At 40.3% G+C, this 14,599-nt stretch overlaps 1 protein-coding gene across 7 annotated transcripts in view; it reads left to right on the top strand.

The window, feature by feature from the left end:
• Positions 1–14,599, top strand: part of TJP1 (tight junction protein 1) — a 271,810-nt gene that overhangs the window by 9,508 nt on the left and 247,703 nt on the right. For all 7 annotated transcript variants that reach the window (XM_073227124.1, XM_073227123.1, XM_073227121.1 and 4 more), the window contains exon 2: positions 495–627. In XM_073227124.1, the coding sequence (XP_073083225.1) occupies positions 495–627 (133 nt within the window). The remainder of the gene's footprint in view (positions 1–494; positions 628–14,599) is intronic.

Genomic DNA, 14,599 nt, shown 5'->3' with positions numbered 1-14,599 from the left:
TTTTCTTCTTATCTGTATTTTTTTGGTTCCATAATCATGCTGAATTAAGTATTTAAAATTTTTAAAGTTATTTTCATGCTAAACAAAAGCATGCCAAACAGTTTCTGTCATAGTGCACAGTGATAGCTGACTTGTGATGAGTGTGCCAGACACTGGGCTGAGCACTTGATAAAAACCCACCCAGAGGGAAGTAGATGCCTTCCGGTTACCTAGGAAACATCAGTCTAGTCTTAACTGCTTCTTTGATGGTTACAGAGTTGACTTTTAGTGAATCTTAAGTGTTGGAGTATTTGAACTCTGTCAAAAAAGAGATCTAAACTAGCAAGCTGCCAAGAAATATTTAGGAAGAGTATCTGGTAGAATATAGTCTTATTCTTACTTTTTGGTTGAAAAAGGAGTGTGACATTTCCAAAGCTGCCCTCAAATGCTTACCTCATACTTGTGAAATGTGTTTACCTATAAACCTGTCTTTAAAATTATTCCCCTTCTTGCAGGGTAACGCCATCCTCTGAAAATCCTAATGGTGCTACTTCTAGTGTCAGCCAAGGAAAACCTTCTTTAAGAAGAATAAAAGGGAGACTACACAGAAGCAAAAGCCTTGACAGCATCGATTTCTGTGAACTCACTGTAAGTGGACTGTTCAATACGTTTCTCATTACTCAAAGAATATAAAAATTTTATTTCATTTTTAAAATTTTTCATAAATATTTACTTACTTTGTGGTAAGCATTTTTTAGTAACTGGTTCATCTGACAAGTTACCAACCAGAATGCTTTGTTAACTGGTATCCATATGCTACATTCGTAAGAAGTGGTTCATAATGATGATTCTGATTCAAAGACGAAGATAAAGAAATGCTTCCTGAACACTACAACAAAAATTGAATTGAGTTCACTGCAGTATTAACATAAATTTCATAGAAAATCCACATGTTAATATAAGTTGAGATCTAAGTATTTGATTAACCCCAAACACTCACCTTCCTGGTAATGACAGAAAATAGTTACTTTGATATTATTAGGACAGACACAATTCAGTTAATGCTGGCGCTTTCTGTCTATTCTAAGTAATTAACATAAGTGGTCATATTTTTTTTTCTGGGCCAAGTGACAGGTTTTCCCTATGGGGACGTGGTAAATTCATGCATGTTTTTCGAGGAACACTGGTTCTTCCAGGCCCCAGTGGCCTTTCCTGTTAATAGTATCCTAGTTTATCAGAGATACTGATAGCAATGCTATAAAGGAAATACTGGAATTTTCTTTGCTCTAAGAAGGTTTTGTTCAGATTTATGTAGTGTAAGGTTCAGGGGCAAATAATAGATATTTAAGATTCTTAGTAACCCAGATGTGATCATTTCTTCCCTTTGAGCTCTGAAAAATCCTGAATTATCAAAGTGCCATTGACTGCTGTTTCAAAAAGCTGTGTGAAGTATGAAACTAAAGGCTGTGTTTATTGAGGATGTGACTTCTGTATCTTTTACCTATAACTGATGAAAACAGAGGGTCAGTAAACATGGACCCTCTTTTGTTACTTAAAAAACTTTTTAGTTTCAGTAATTATTTTTACTAAAGTAATTTTACTCAATTCTTTTACTTACGAGTGTGCTTGACTGCATTTATGACATGTAATGGTGAAATGCGACCTGTCAGAAGACATTTAAGCAGTAACTGAGAAAAAGAGTAAAAAGCCAGTAATACTTGCTAAGTAGACATAACCATTAATGGACTGAAGAAAATGTAAGTATAGTTTAAAATAGAGGGAATTGCTTTTCAAAGGTGAAACACTGAATTGAGAAACAAACATGAATTATTTGTTGAAATATAAAAATGGAAATTAAAAGTTAAGCAGGTTCTTGTATATGATGTTAAACTTTATCATTACTGAAGCATATCAGATAGCTGAATAATTTGACGTGTCACAAAATACATGTACTTGCTCAACCAGAGTCATTGTAGTTGGGGAAGAGGTTAATTTTCTCTAGAATATGACAGAAAAACAAAAAGCTTTCCTTCATGTAATGTTGGCTTCAGTTCCCCAGCAACAGACTATTTCAGCTGTGAGAAAAAGGTGGTAGGGTTATGTTTTTACCATGATGAGTATGTTTAAAAATTACTGATAATTTATTCCCTGCATTGTTCTATGGAAGAGTTGATCTGGCTGAAGTGAGTACAGAGTGCAAGCCAGGAAAAACAGCATTACCCAGGCGCAGTTACCATCTGCAGAAGTAGTCTCTTTCTGTTTGGTTATCTTCCCTGTTTGACTTTATCTCAAAAGAAATGTCCTAGCATCCCTGGAGGGAAGGCATTCTGACATTGAGGTTGAAAGAGAGATAAAGTTGAGGTTTATGGAAGGTCGTTCCTGGGAGGAGCTGTGTGTTCTAATGGTTTACTGAGCTTCATGGGCGACGTTTGTGATTTCACTTTTCTGCTTTCTGGGGAGTGCATTGCAAGGCCGTGGACTTTACTGACGTTTTATCAGTCTTTCAGTAATGAGGATGTATTATGAAAAGTAATAACTGCAGTCAATTTAAGTTTTTTGCAATTTTGAGTACATTTTCTTTCTCAGGTTTTCACAATTAAGGGTGGTAGGTCAGCAATTTATATTTATTTTGCTCTTTGAACATCATTAGATTCTTAGAAATTCTTATAATGAGCACATTCTGTTTTTAGAAAAGCAATAAACTGATTTTCCAAACAATAAGAAAATAAAAAGAAGAGCCTAACAGCTTGGCTACCCCCACTTCCTAACATAGGCTTTGGCGGTTAATAATATCCAGGATACATAAGGGCATATAACATCTTTGGCATGGGGATGAAAAAGGAATTTTTTCCTTCCGGTTTTTAAATACTATCTTTTTAAAAGACGGAAGTGCTACACTATAAAAAAACACGTGGATTAGAAAAGGGTCTCATGGAGTTGAAAGGTATTCAGATTTGGTTCCCTAGTGCACTTGACTTAGTAATATCATCGTGGAAAACCAAAATTTTTTTTTTTTTTTTGAGAGGACATCTCTCATATTTATTGATCAAATGGTTGTTAACAACAATAAAATTCAGTATAGGGGGTCAACGCTCAGTGTACAATCATTAATCCATCTCAAGCCTAATTCTCGTCAGTCTCCAATCTTCTGAAGCATAACGAACAAGTTCTTACATGGTGAACGAATTCTTACATAGTGAATAAATTCTTACATGGTGAACAGTACAAGGGTTTTGTACAGAAACTTTCGGTTTTGATCATGCATTATGACCTATAAACAATCAGGTCAAATATGAATATTCGTTTGATTTTTGTACTTGATTTATATGTTGATCCCACATTTCTCCCTCTATTATTATTATTATTTTTATTTTTAATAAAATGCTGAAGTGGTAGGTAGATGCAAGATAAAGGTAGAAAACATAGTTTAGTGCTGTAAGAGGGCAAATGTAGATGATCAGATGATCAGGTGTGTGCCTATGGACTAAGTATTAATCCAGGCTAGACAAGGGCAGCAAGACATCCATGGATGCAGAAGATTTCTCTCAAAGCAGGGGGGGTGAGGTTCTGCACCTCACCTCTGTTGATCCCCAAATTCTCACCTGATGGCCCCCCTGCGACTGTGCCTGTCTTAGGTTGTTCTTCCCTTGAGGAATCTTACCCGTCTCTGGCTAACCAGTCATCTTCCGGGGCCATACAGGGAAATGTAAAGTTGGTAAGTGAGAGAGAAGCCATATTGTTTGCAAAGGTTAGCTTTTTACTTCTTTGCAGATTTATGTCCTGTGGCTTCTATGCCCAGCACTTGTCTCGAGGTATCTTTACCACCTGGAGGAATTATGATACTCGGTAAATTCGATATGAGGCACGAATTCTATTTAAGGGTTGTAATTAGGAAGGAAGAAGAAAAGCTATAGATGTAGCATATGAAGGAAACATGGGAGGATTGATTATTTCTTTGACATATCTTCTTGTATAGTACCTTAAGTATGTATAGGTTTTAAACTACCAACTAATTTGCACACACATATTAACATAATAGGAATACGGTGACATAAACAAAGCAAATCTATAATTACCATCCATCTCCAGTGAAGCCAAGAAAACCGTTTAGGCACCCTAGGCATTTGTGAAAATTTATCTATGATATGATGGATATTGTCCAACTGTACTTGAACCATCAGACAACTTAAAGCAGCCCATTTCTGGGATCTGTTCACATCCCATATGTTCTTTTAACCATAGATAGTCTATAGTCATGAGATTTTGGAGTGCTACAACTTGCACCCCTCCCAACTCCTGGTTGAGTTCCAACAGTACAGATCCGGTCAAATTCGTTGTCTCACTGTATGCACATGCCAGCCTAGACATCTCCCTCCTCATTCCTATGGCAAGTCCAGGAGACGGTGGGCTGGATGCAGCCACAACCGCAGCATCGTCCGGATACCTGTGGAGGCTTTTTGATGATCATCCCCCGGCACAAGTCCTCCAGAGAGTGCTGATGCCGGAAGCTCCTCCTCATATCGTATCTTAGTTCATTTTCTGGGTATCCAAGCTAGGCCTTGATCTTCTGCATAGAAACAAACAGACCCTTTGCCCACACTTTGACATGCCCTCTATACCACTGTGCAGAACTCATTTAGAGGTCAGCACACAGTAACTGCTTTTTTTTTTTTTTTAACTAAGAGAAAGGAATATTATCAGAAAAGAGTACCTCCATAGCTGATCATCTGACACCCTTTAAGTGATCAACATTAAGGATATTTAAAGCATGCGTTGATCTTTGATTTACCAATAGTTTTATCCTGTCAAGGAGTAATCCCCCTTTTCTTTCTTTCTTTTTTTTTTTTTTTTTTAATTTTTAATCTACACTTACATGAAGAATACTATGTTTACTATGCTCTCCCCTATATCAGGTCCCCCCTAACAACCACATTACGGTTACTGTCCATCAGCTTAGCAAAATGTTGTAGAGTCACTACTTGTCCTCTCTGTGTTGTGCAGCCCACCCTCCCCTTTCTCCCTCCCCCCCATGCATGCTAATCTTAATACCCCCCTTCTTCTTCCCCCCCCTTATCCCTCCCTGCCCACCCATCCTCCCCAGTTCCTTTCCCTTTGGTACCTGTTAGTCCATTTTTGGGTTCTGTAATTCTGCTGCTGTTTTGTTCCTTCAGTTTTTCCTTTGTTCCTATACTCCTCAGATGAGTGAAATCATTTGGTATTTCTCTTTCTCCGCTTGGCTTATTTCACTGAGCATAATACTCTCCAGCTCCATCCATGTTGCTGCAAATGGTTGGATTTTTCCACTTCTTATGGCTGAGTAGTATTCCATTGTGTATATGTACCACATCTTCTTTATCCATTCATCTACCGATGGACATTTAGGTTGCTTCCAATTCTTGGCTATTGTAAATAGTGCTGCGATAAACATAGGGGTGCATCTGTCTTTCTCAAATTTGATTGCTGCTTTCTTAGGGTAAATTCCTAGGAGTGGAATTCCTGGGTCAAATGGTAGGTCTGTTTTGAGCATTTTGATGAACCTCCATACTGCTTTCCACAATGGTTGAACTAATTTACATTCCCACCAGCAGTGTAGGAGGGTTCCCCTTTCTCCACAGCCTCGCCAACATTTGTTGTTGTTTGTCTTTTGGATGGCAGCTATGCTTACTGGTGTGAGGTGATACCTCATTGTAGTTTTAATTTGCATTTCTCTGATAATTAGCGATGTGGAGCATCTTTTCATGTGTCTGTTGGCCATCTGTATTTCTTTTTTGGAGAACTGTCTGTTCAGTTCCTCTGCCCATTTTTTAATTGGGTTATTTGTTTTTTGTTTGTTGAGGCGTGTGAGCTCTTTATGTATTCTGGACGTCAAGCCTTTATCGGATCTGTCATTTTCAAATATATTCTCCCATACTGTAGGGTTCCTTTTTGTTCTATTGATGGTGTCTTTCTCTGTACAGAAGCTTTTCAGCTTAATGTAGTCCCACTTGCTCATTTTTGCTGTTGTTTTCCTTGCCCGGGGAGATATGTTCAAGAACAGGTCACTCATGTTTATGTCTAAGAGGTTTTTGCCTATGTTTTTTTCCAAGAGTTTAATGGTTTCATGACTTACATTCAGGTCTTTGATCCATTTTGAGTTTACCTTTGTATATGGGGTTAGACAATGGTCCAGTTTCATTCTCCTACATGTAGCTGTCCAGTTTTGCCAGCACCATCTGTTGAAGAGACTGTCATTTTGCCATTGTATGTCCATGGCTCCTTTATCAAATTTTAATTGACCATATATGTTTGGATTAATTTCAGGGGTCTCTAATCTGTTCCACTGGTCTGTGGCTCTGTTCTTGTGTCAGTACCAAATTGTCTTGATTACTATGGCTTTGTACTAGAGTTTGAAGTTGGGGACTGAGATCCCCCCTACTTTATTCTTCTTTTTCAGGATTGCTTTGGCTATTCGGGGTCTTTGGTGTTTCCATATGAATGTTTGAATTATTTGTTCCAATTCATTGAGGAATGTTGCTGGCAATTTGAGAGGGATTGCATCAAATCTGTATATTGCATTGGGCAGGATGGCCATTTTGACGATATTAATTCTTCCTAGCCATGAGCATGGGATGAATTTCCATTTATTAGTGTCCCCTTTAATTTCTCTTAAGAGTGACTTGTAGTTTTCAGAGTATAAGTCTTTCACTTCTTTGGTTAGGTTTATTCCTAGGTATTTTATTCTTTTTGATGCAATGGTGAATGGAATTGTTTTCCTGATTTCTCTTTCTATTGATTCGTTGTTAGTGTATAGGAAAGCTACAGATTTCTGTGTGTTAATTTTGTATCCTGCAACTTTGCTGTATTCCGATATCAGTTCTAGTAGTTTTGGAGTGGAGTCTTTAGGGTTTTTTATGTACAGTATCATATCATCTGCAAATAGTGACAGTTTAACTTCTTCTTTACCAATCTGGATTCCTTGTATTTCTTTGTTTTGTCTGATTGCCGTGGCTAGGACCTCCAGTACTATGTTAAATAGCAGTGGGGAGAGTGGGCATCCCTGTCTTGTTCCCGATCTCAGAGAAAATGCTTTCAGCTTCTCGCTGTTCAGTATAATGCTGGCTGTGGGTTTATCATATATGGCCTTTATTATGTTGAGGTACTTGCCCTCTATTCCCATTTTGCTGAGAGTTTTTATCATGAATGGATGTTGAATTTTGTCAAATGCTTTTTCAGCATCTATGGAGATGATCATGTGGTTTTTGTCTTTCTTTTTGTTGATGTGGTGGATGATGTTGATGGATTTTCGAATGTTGTACCATCCTTGCATCCCTGGGATGAACCCCACTTGGTCATGGTGTATGATCCTTTTGATATACTGTTGAATTCTGTTTGCTAATATTTTATTGAGTATTTTTGCATCTACATTCATCAGGGATATTGGTCTGTAATTTTCTTTTTTGGTGGGGTCTTTGCCTGGTTTTGGTATTAGGGTGATGTTGGCCTCATAGAATGAGTTTGGGAGTATTCCCTCTTCTTCTATTTTGTGGAACACTTTAAGGAGAATGGGTATTATGTCTTCTCTGTGTGTCTGATAAAATTCCGAGGTAAATCCGTCCGTCCCCGGGGTTTTGTTCTTGGGTAGTTTTTGATTACTGTTTCAATTTCTTTGCTCGTAATTGGTTTGTTTAACTTTTGTGTTTCTTCCTTGGTCAGTCTTGGGAGGTTGTATTTTTCTAGGAAGTTGTCCATTTCTTCTAGGTTTTCCAGCTTGTTGGCATATAGGTTTTCATAGTAGTCTTTAATAATTCTTTGTATTTCTGTGGAGTCTGTCGTGATTTTTCCATTCTCATTTCTGATTATGTTGATTTGTGTTGACTCTCTTTTTCTCTTAATAAGTTGGGCTAGAGGCTTATCTATTTTGTTTATTTTCTCAAGGAACCAGCTCTTGGTTTTGTTGATTTTTGCTATTGTTTTATTCTTCTCAATTTTGTTTATTTCTTCTCTGATCTTTATTATGTCCCTCCTTCTGCTGACTTTAGGCCTCATTTGTTCTTCTTTTTCCAGTTTTAATAATTGTGATGTTAGACTATTCATTTGGGATTGTTCTTCCTTCTTCAAGTGTGCCTGGATTGCTATATACTTTCCTCTTAAGACTGCTTTCGCTGCATCCCACAGAAGTTGGGGCTTAGTGTTGTTGTTGTCATTTGTTTCTATATATTCCTTGATCTCTATTTTGATTTGTTCATTGATCCATTGATTATTTAGTAGCATGTTGTTAAGCCTCCATGTGTTTGTGAGCCTTTTTGTTTTCTTTGTAGAATTTATTTCTACTTTCATACCTTTGTGGTCTGAAAAATTGGTTGGTAGAATTTCAATATTTTGGAATTTACTGAGGCTCTTTTTGTGAGCTAGTATGTGGTCTATTCTGGAGAATGTTCCATGTGCACTTGAGAAGAATGTGTATCCTGTTGCTTTTGGATGTAGAGTTCTATAGATCTCTATTAGGTCCATCTGTTCTAGTATGTTGTTCAGTGCCTGTGTGTCTTTACTTATTTTGGCCCGGTGGATCTATCCTTTGGGGTGAGTGGTGTGTTGAAGTCTCCTACAATGAATGCATTGCAGTCTATTTCCCTCTTTAGTTCTGTTAGTATTTGCTTCACATATGCTGGTGCTCCTGTATTGGGTGCATATATATTTAGAATGGTTATATCCTCTTGTTGGACTGAGCCCTTTATCATTATGTAGTATCCTTCTTTATCTCTTGTTACTTTCTTTGTTTTGAAGTCTATTTTGTCTGATATTAGTACTGCAACCCCTGCTTTCTTCTCACTGTTGTTTGCCTGAAATATGTTTTTCCATCCCTTGACTTTTAGTCTATGCTTATCTTTGGGTTTAAGGTGAGTTTCTTGTAAGCAGCATATAGATGGGTCTTGCTTTTTTATCCATTCTATTACTCTATGTCTTTTGATTGGTGCATTAAGTCCATTTACATTTAGGGTGACTATTGAGAGATATGTACTTATTGCCATTGCAGGCTTTAGATTCGTGGTTACCAGAGGTTCAAGGTTAGCTTCTTTAGTATCTTACTGCCTAACTTAGCTCGCTTATTGAGCTGTTATATACACTGTCTGGAGATTCTTTTCTTCTCTCCCTTCTTATTCCTCCTCCTCCATTCTTCATATGTTGTGTGTTTTGTTCTGTGCTCTTTTTAGGGGTGCTCCCATCTAGAGCAGTCCCTGTAGGATACCCTGTAGAGGTGGTTTGTGGGAGGCAAATTCCCTCAGCTTTTGCTTGTCTGGGAATTGTTTAATCCCGCCATCATATTTAAATGATAGTCGTGCTGGATACAGTATCCTTGGTTCAAGGCCCTTCTGTTTCATTGCATTAAGTATATCATGCCATTCTCTTCTGGCCTGTAGGGTTTCTGTCGAGAAGTCTGATGTTAGCCTGATGGGTTTTCCTTTATAGGTGACCTTTTTCTCTCTAGCTGCCTTTAAAACTCTTTCCTTGTCCTTGATCCTTGCCATTTTAATTACTATGTGTCTTGGTGTTGTCCTCCTTGGATCCTTTCTGTTGGGAGTTCTGTGTAATTCCATGGTCTGTTTGATTATTTCCTCCCCCAGTTTGGGGAAGTTTTCAGCAATTATTTCTTCAAAGACACTTTCTATCCCTTTTCCTCTTTCTTCTTCTTCTGGTATCCCTATAATACAAATATTATTCCTTTTGGCTTGGTCACATATTTCTCTTAGTGTTGTTTCATTCCTGGAGATCCTATTATCTCTCTCTATGTCAGCTTCTATACGTTCCTGTTCTCTGGCTTCTATTCCTTCAATGGCCTCTTGCATCTTATCCATTCTGCTTATAAATCCTTCCAGGGATTGTTTCACTTCTGTGATCTCTTTCCTGACATCTGTGATCTCCTTCCGGACTTCATCCCACTGCTCTTGCATTTTTCTCTGCATCTCATCCCACTGCTCTTGCATTTTTCTCTGCATCTCATCCCATTGCTCTTGCATTTTTCTCTGCATCTCTGTCAGCATGCTCATGATTTTTATTTTGAATTCTTTCTCAGGAGGACTAGTTAGGTCTGTCTCCCTCTCAGGTGTTGTCTCTGTGATCTTTGTCTGCCTGTAGTTTTGCCTTTTCATGGTGATAGAGATAGTTTGCAGAGCTGGTACAAGTGACCGCTGGAAGAGCTTCCCTTCTTGTTGGTTTGTGGCCTTCTCCTGGGAGAATAGCGACCTCTAGTGGCTTGTGCTGGGCAGCTGTGCGCAGACAGGGCTTCTGCTTCCTGCCCAGTTGCTATGGGGTTTATCTCCGCTGTTGCTGTGGGCTTGGCCTGGCTGGGGCTGTTCCTCCAAAATGGTGGAGCCCCGTTGGAGGGGGAGCGGCCGGGAGGCTATTTATCTCCGTAAGGGGCCTCTGTGCTCCCTGCTGCCCAGGGGGTTAGAGTGCCCAGAGATCCCCAGATTCCCTGCCTCTGGTCTAAGTGACCTGTCCTGCCCCTTTAAGACTTCCAAAAAGCACTCTCCAAACCAAAACAACAACAGCAACAATGAGAGAGGGAACAGAAAGAAAAAAAAAGGAAAAAACACGCGATTTTTTTTTTTTTTTGTCCTCAGGTGCCGGTCCCAGGCACCCGCTCACTGGTCCTGCTGCCCTGTCTCCCTAGCACCAGGGTCCCTGTCCTTTCAAGGCTTCCAAAAAGCACCCACCCACCGGTCCCGTAGGGAAAAAACGCTCGATATTCTTTGTCCTCAGGCGCCGGTCCCAGGCACCCGCTCACCAGTCCCGCCGCCCTGCCTCCCTAGCACCGGGGTCCCTGTCCCTTTAAGGCTTCCAAAAAGCATTCGCCAAAAAGAGAAAAAAAAAGGGGAAAAACGCACGATTTCCTCTGTCCTTAGGCTCTGGTCTCATGCACCCGCCTGCCGGTCCCGCAGGGAGAAACGCAGGATATTCTTTGTCCTCAGGCGGCGGTCCCAGGCACCTGCTCACCGGTCCCGCCACCCTGCCTCCCTAGCAACGGGGCCCGTCCCTTTAAGGCTTCAAAAAGCACTCGCCAAAAAAAAAACCGCTCCGGTTTCTTTCCACCCGCCGGGAGCCGGGGGGAGGGGCGCTCGGGTCCCGCCGGGCCGGGGCTTGTATCTTACCCCCTTCGCAAGGCGCTGGGTTCTTGCATGTGTGGATGTGGTCTGGATGTTGTCCTGTGTCCTGTAGTCTCTATTTTAGGAAGATTTTTCTTTGTTATATTTTCATAGCTCTATGTGTTTTTGGGAGGAGATTTCCACTGCTCTACTCACGCCGCCATCCTCGTGGAAAACCAAATTTTAAGACCTTAGCCACAAAGTCTAAAGCAAAGACCTTTTTGTAAAGCGTCCATAATAACTTCCACTTATACAAGAATATAGATACTCCTTATTCCCTTTAGGAAATAGCCTAGCCACCATAGGTATCTCTTCCAAAATATTCTTCTAGTTCAAAAAATCCCAAAATTTGTCATATTATATATTTTTTATTCATAAAAATTTTTGTTAAATGTGTCTTCTTTTGACCACCAAAGTAAATAGAAAACTTTAAATATAGACTTAAACTTAGTTCATAACCTCCTATTACAAGCATACATCAAGTTTGCATGACCAACAGAATAGTATTTGTTTTATTTTTACATTTTACTTTAACTTTGCCTAAGAAAAACGTACAATTTTCATTGATTTTAGAAAAACACAGCAAGTGGAGCAAGAGGTCCACTTGCCATGCATTCGGGGTCCCAGTTTCTGGCTGAGAAGCCTCAGTTCCAGCTGAGACTGTTGGCTTTGGTCCCAGGCTTCAGATTGATGCCATTTCAGCTCCTGGGGAGAGGTGATTGTTTCAGCTTTCTCTGGGGGCGTTAAATGGGACGGGCATTCTAGTCCCTTTTGTAAACCCTGCATCACAACTGACTGACACCCTAGTTTACGGAGGGAGACTGGGGAGTCAGTCATCCGGTCTCGCTAGTTCTGTGAGACAGTGTCCCAACGATACTTGGTAAAAATATTTTTAGGCAAGTCCTGGAGTAGAAAAGCCTCTTAGGAAGAAGTGTTTTGCCTAGAAAACCCAAGCCTTTCTTCAACACTTTAATGGGCAAAATGATCTGTAAAACACACGATAAGTTTTTCTAGCCCCATGGGGTAATGGAGTGAGTGATATATTGATAACCAATATGAAGAAGAAAGGTGACTATTTAGAATTAGAATTAGTGATGTTTACTAGCTATTCTCTTTTACTCTGGGGTCATTGTCTAGAGCGATCAGGTTGTATTTACACTTCGTCCCTTCCTCCCTCTCAGATTCTAAATATTTAGTCAAAGTAAATGATAATTTTAAAACTCAACAGATTGCTTGAAATTTTACAGCCCTTCTTGATTGTGCCTTGTCCCTAAAATAGCAGGATGGAACCAGTTGGGTGAGATTGATTCAGATTTGGGATATCCTGAACATAGACTTAAGCAATTTATTTCCTGCTCTGTGAGTATAAGTCTAGATTGCTAGATTTCCGCCAGCAGAAAAATACTGCAAGAGGTTCTGTGCACCATAAATAGAAACAACGAACCAATTAATAGTTGATGGCTGTGTTCCTTTGGCCTTGGATGAAAGAAGAATTCACTCGTCACTGAAAAACCGTTAGGCAAAATGATACATTTCAAAACCTTTACAGGAGTTTTTGTCATGAGAGGGAAAATATGTGATAATAAGATTATTTGTAGTGTTACATTTGTGTACAGTTGGGCTAATAAGTCACATTTCTCTGCTGCCTAAATAATAGTTTTACAGTTTTCTAATGATCAGTGATTTTTTTACATTTGAAAAGATATTTTTTTCTCGTGGTAGAGGAGTCTTCATGTAGGCTCATAGAAAATATAGGTTACCTGTGGATTATCCTTGATAGAAATTGTCTCCTCCTTCTTTCCTCTAGATCTCCTACTATGAGATTTATGGAATGCTGAGATGCCCCAGAGGCCTGTTTTAAAACTAAATATCCATTTGACTTTGAACATATACCAAGTTTGCTTTCTTCTTGACATGACTTGGGTGCTTGGCTGGTGAATAAGAAGCTGGGCACTGGAAGGTGAGAAAATGGTAGAGGGACATGGAACACCAAGTTGTCCTGCTTCCCAAATGGGTGGGAGGGGCCAGCCACTTGTACCCTTTCTCACTCCCAGTCTGATCACCACCACACACCCCACCAGTGTGAGAGACTAGGAGCAATGAGCCTTGTGGGCCCCCTTCTGCTCTGGGTGCACAGCTACTCTTCTCATCTTGAGCTCTGGTGACTTGGGCATCTTTCCCTTCATATATACACATCTCTCTGTCATTGTAGGTGCTGGCTCCAAGGCCACCAGCAGATCTCCTAACCGTGCCCTCAGCTGTTAATGCATGTTTTGTTGCCTAATTGTATCATATACTTCAGCTCCTCAAAGGCAGGGAGCATGTCTTGCACTCCCCAAAATACTAAGCACGATAAGCGTGACGGATTTTATGTTCATTAAATATTTTGGTTGATTGTTGGTTGGCTGCTTCATTAACTGTGGCAGCTGAGCAAAAAGAAGCCTAGAGACCATTAAATGTTAAAATAGTGAGGATTGAGAAGCAGCAGGAGATGTAAAGTAGTGTAACTCACTTGACATATAATCAGGAAAAGTAGCCAACTTACTGTATTTATTGGCTTTTCTTATGGAAAGCATGCTTGAGCACCAAGAAAAGGGGGGTGGATTTTGAATAACCAAAGTAGATGTGGTGGTCCTGGTGGAGGTAGTGGAGATGGAGGAGATGGAGTTGGTGTTGATAAAAGTGATGATGGTGGTGGTCACGATAGTGGGGGTGGAGATGGTGGTGGTGGAGGTGGAGAGGTGGTCGTGGAGATGGTGGTGGTGATGATGGTGGAGGCAGTTGCTGGAGGTAGAGAAGGAGGTGATGATGGTGGAGGTGATGGTGGTGGTGGTGGAGGTGGACATGCTATAGGTGGTAATGATGGTGGTGATGATGGTGGAGGTGTTGATGGTAATGGTGAATGTGGTGGAGGTGGTGGTGGTGGTAGAGATGGAGAAGATGATCAAAGCAGCTTCTGTTTTCAGATGGCCAGGTCTTTCACATTCTGAGGCAGTTAGAATGTTCCTCACCACATGTAACAATACATCGACTCAGAGTGACCTAGATGCTGAAGACGGTTATCAGGTCACAGTCCTAGAAGTCTAGAGGTGGGGTGATCATCAGGGCGATTGAATCCAGTAGGTCTATTGTTCCGTTTTCCTGGGAATCTTTGGTTTCCTCTCCTCTCTGAGTAGACTTCACCAGTAGGCTTATAATGTGATGGGTCCAACATTCTGGGCCTCACATCCTTATGCATAAAGTCAGGAAGGAGGAGTGTCTCTTTCTTGGCTCTCTCTTACAAGCATGGAAACCCTGCTGTGAAGCCCCCTTCCCGCTTCCCATTTCCATCTCATTGGGCCTTTTCCTGGACCAGGCTGTGGCCTGGTGAATGCTACCCTTTGATTTGTTTAGCTGGGTTCATTGACCAAAAGAAGTGTTTGAAACCCATAAACAACAGCTGTAAGAATATAAAACACATGGTCATATACAACTGTTTGGAGCAGGCACAAATAGTC

This window comes from Manis javanica, chromosome 18 (assembly GCF_040802235.1).
Source record: "Manis javanica isolate MJ-LG chromosome 18, MJ_LKY, whole genome shotgun sequence".
Taxonomy (NCBI): Eukaryota; Metazoa; Chordata; class Mammalia; order Pholidota; family Manidae; genus Manis; species Manis javanica.
This window is presented reverse-complemented; position numbering and strand designations above follow the sequence as displayed.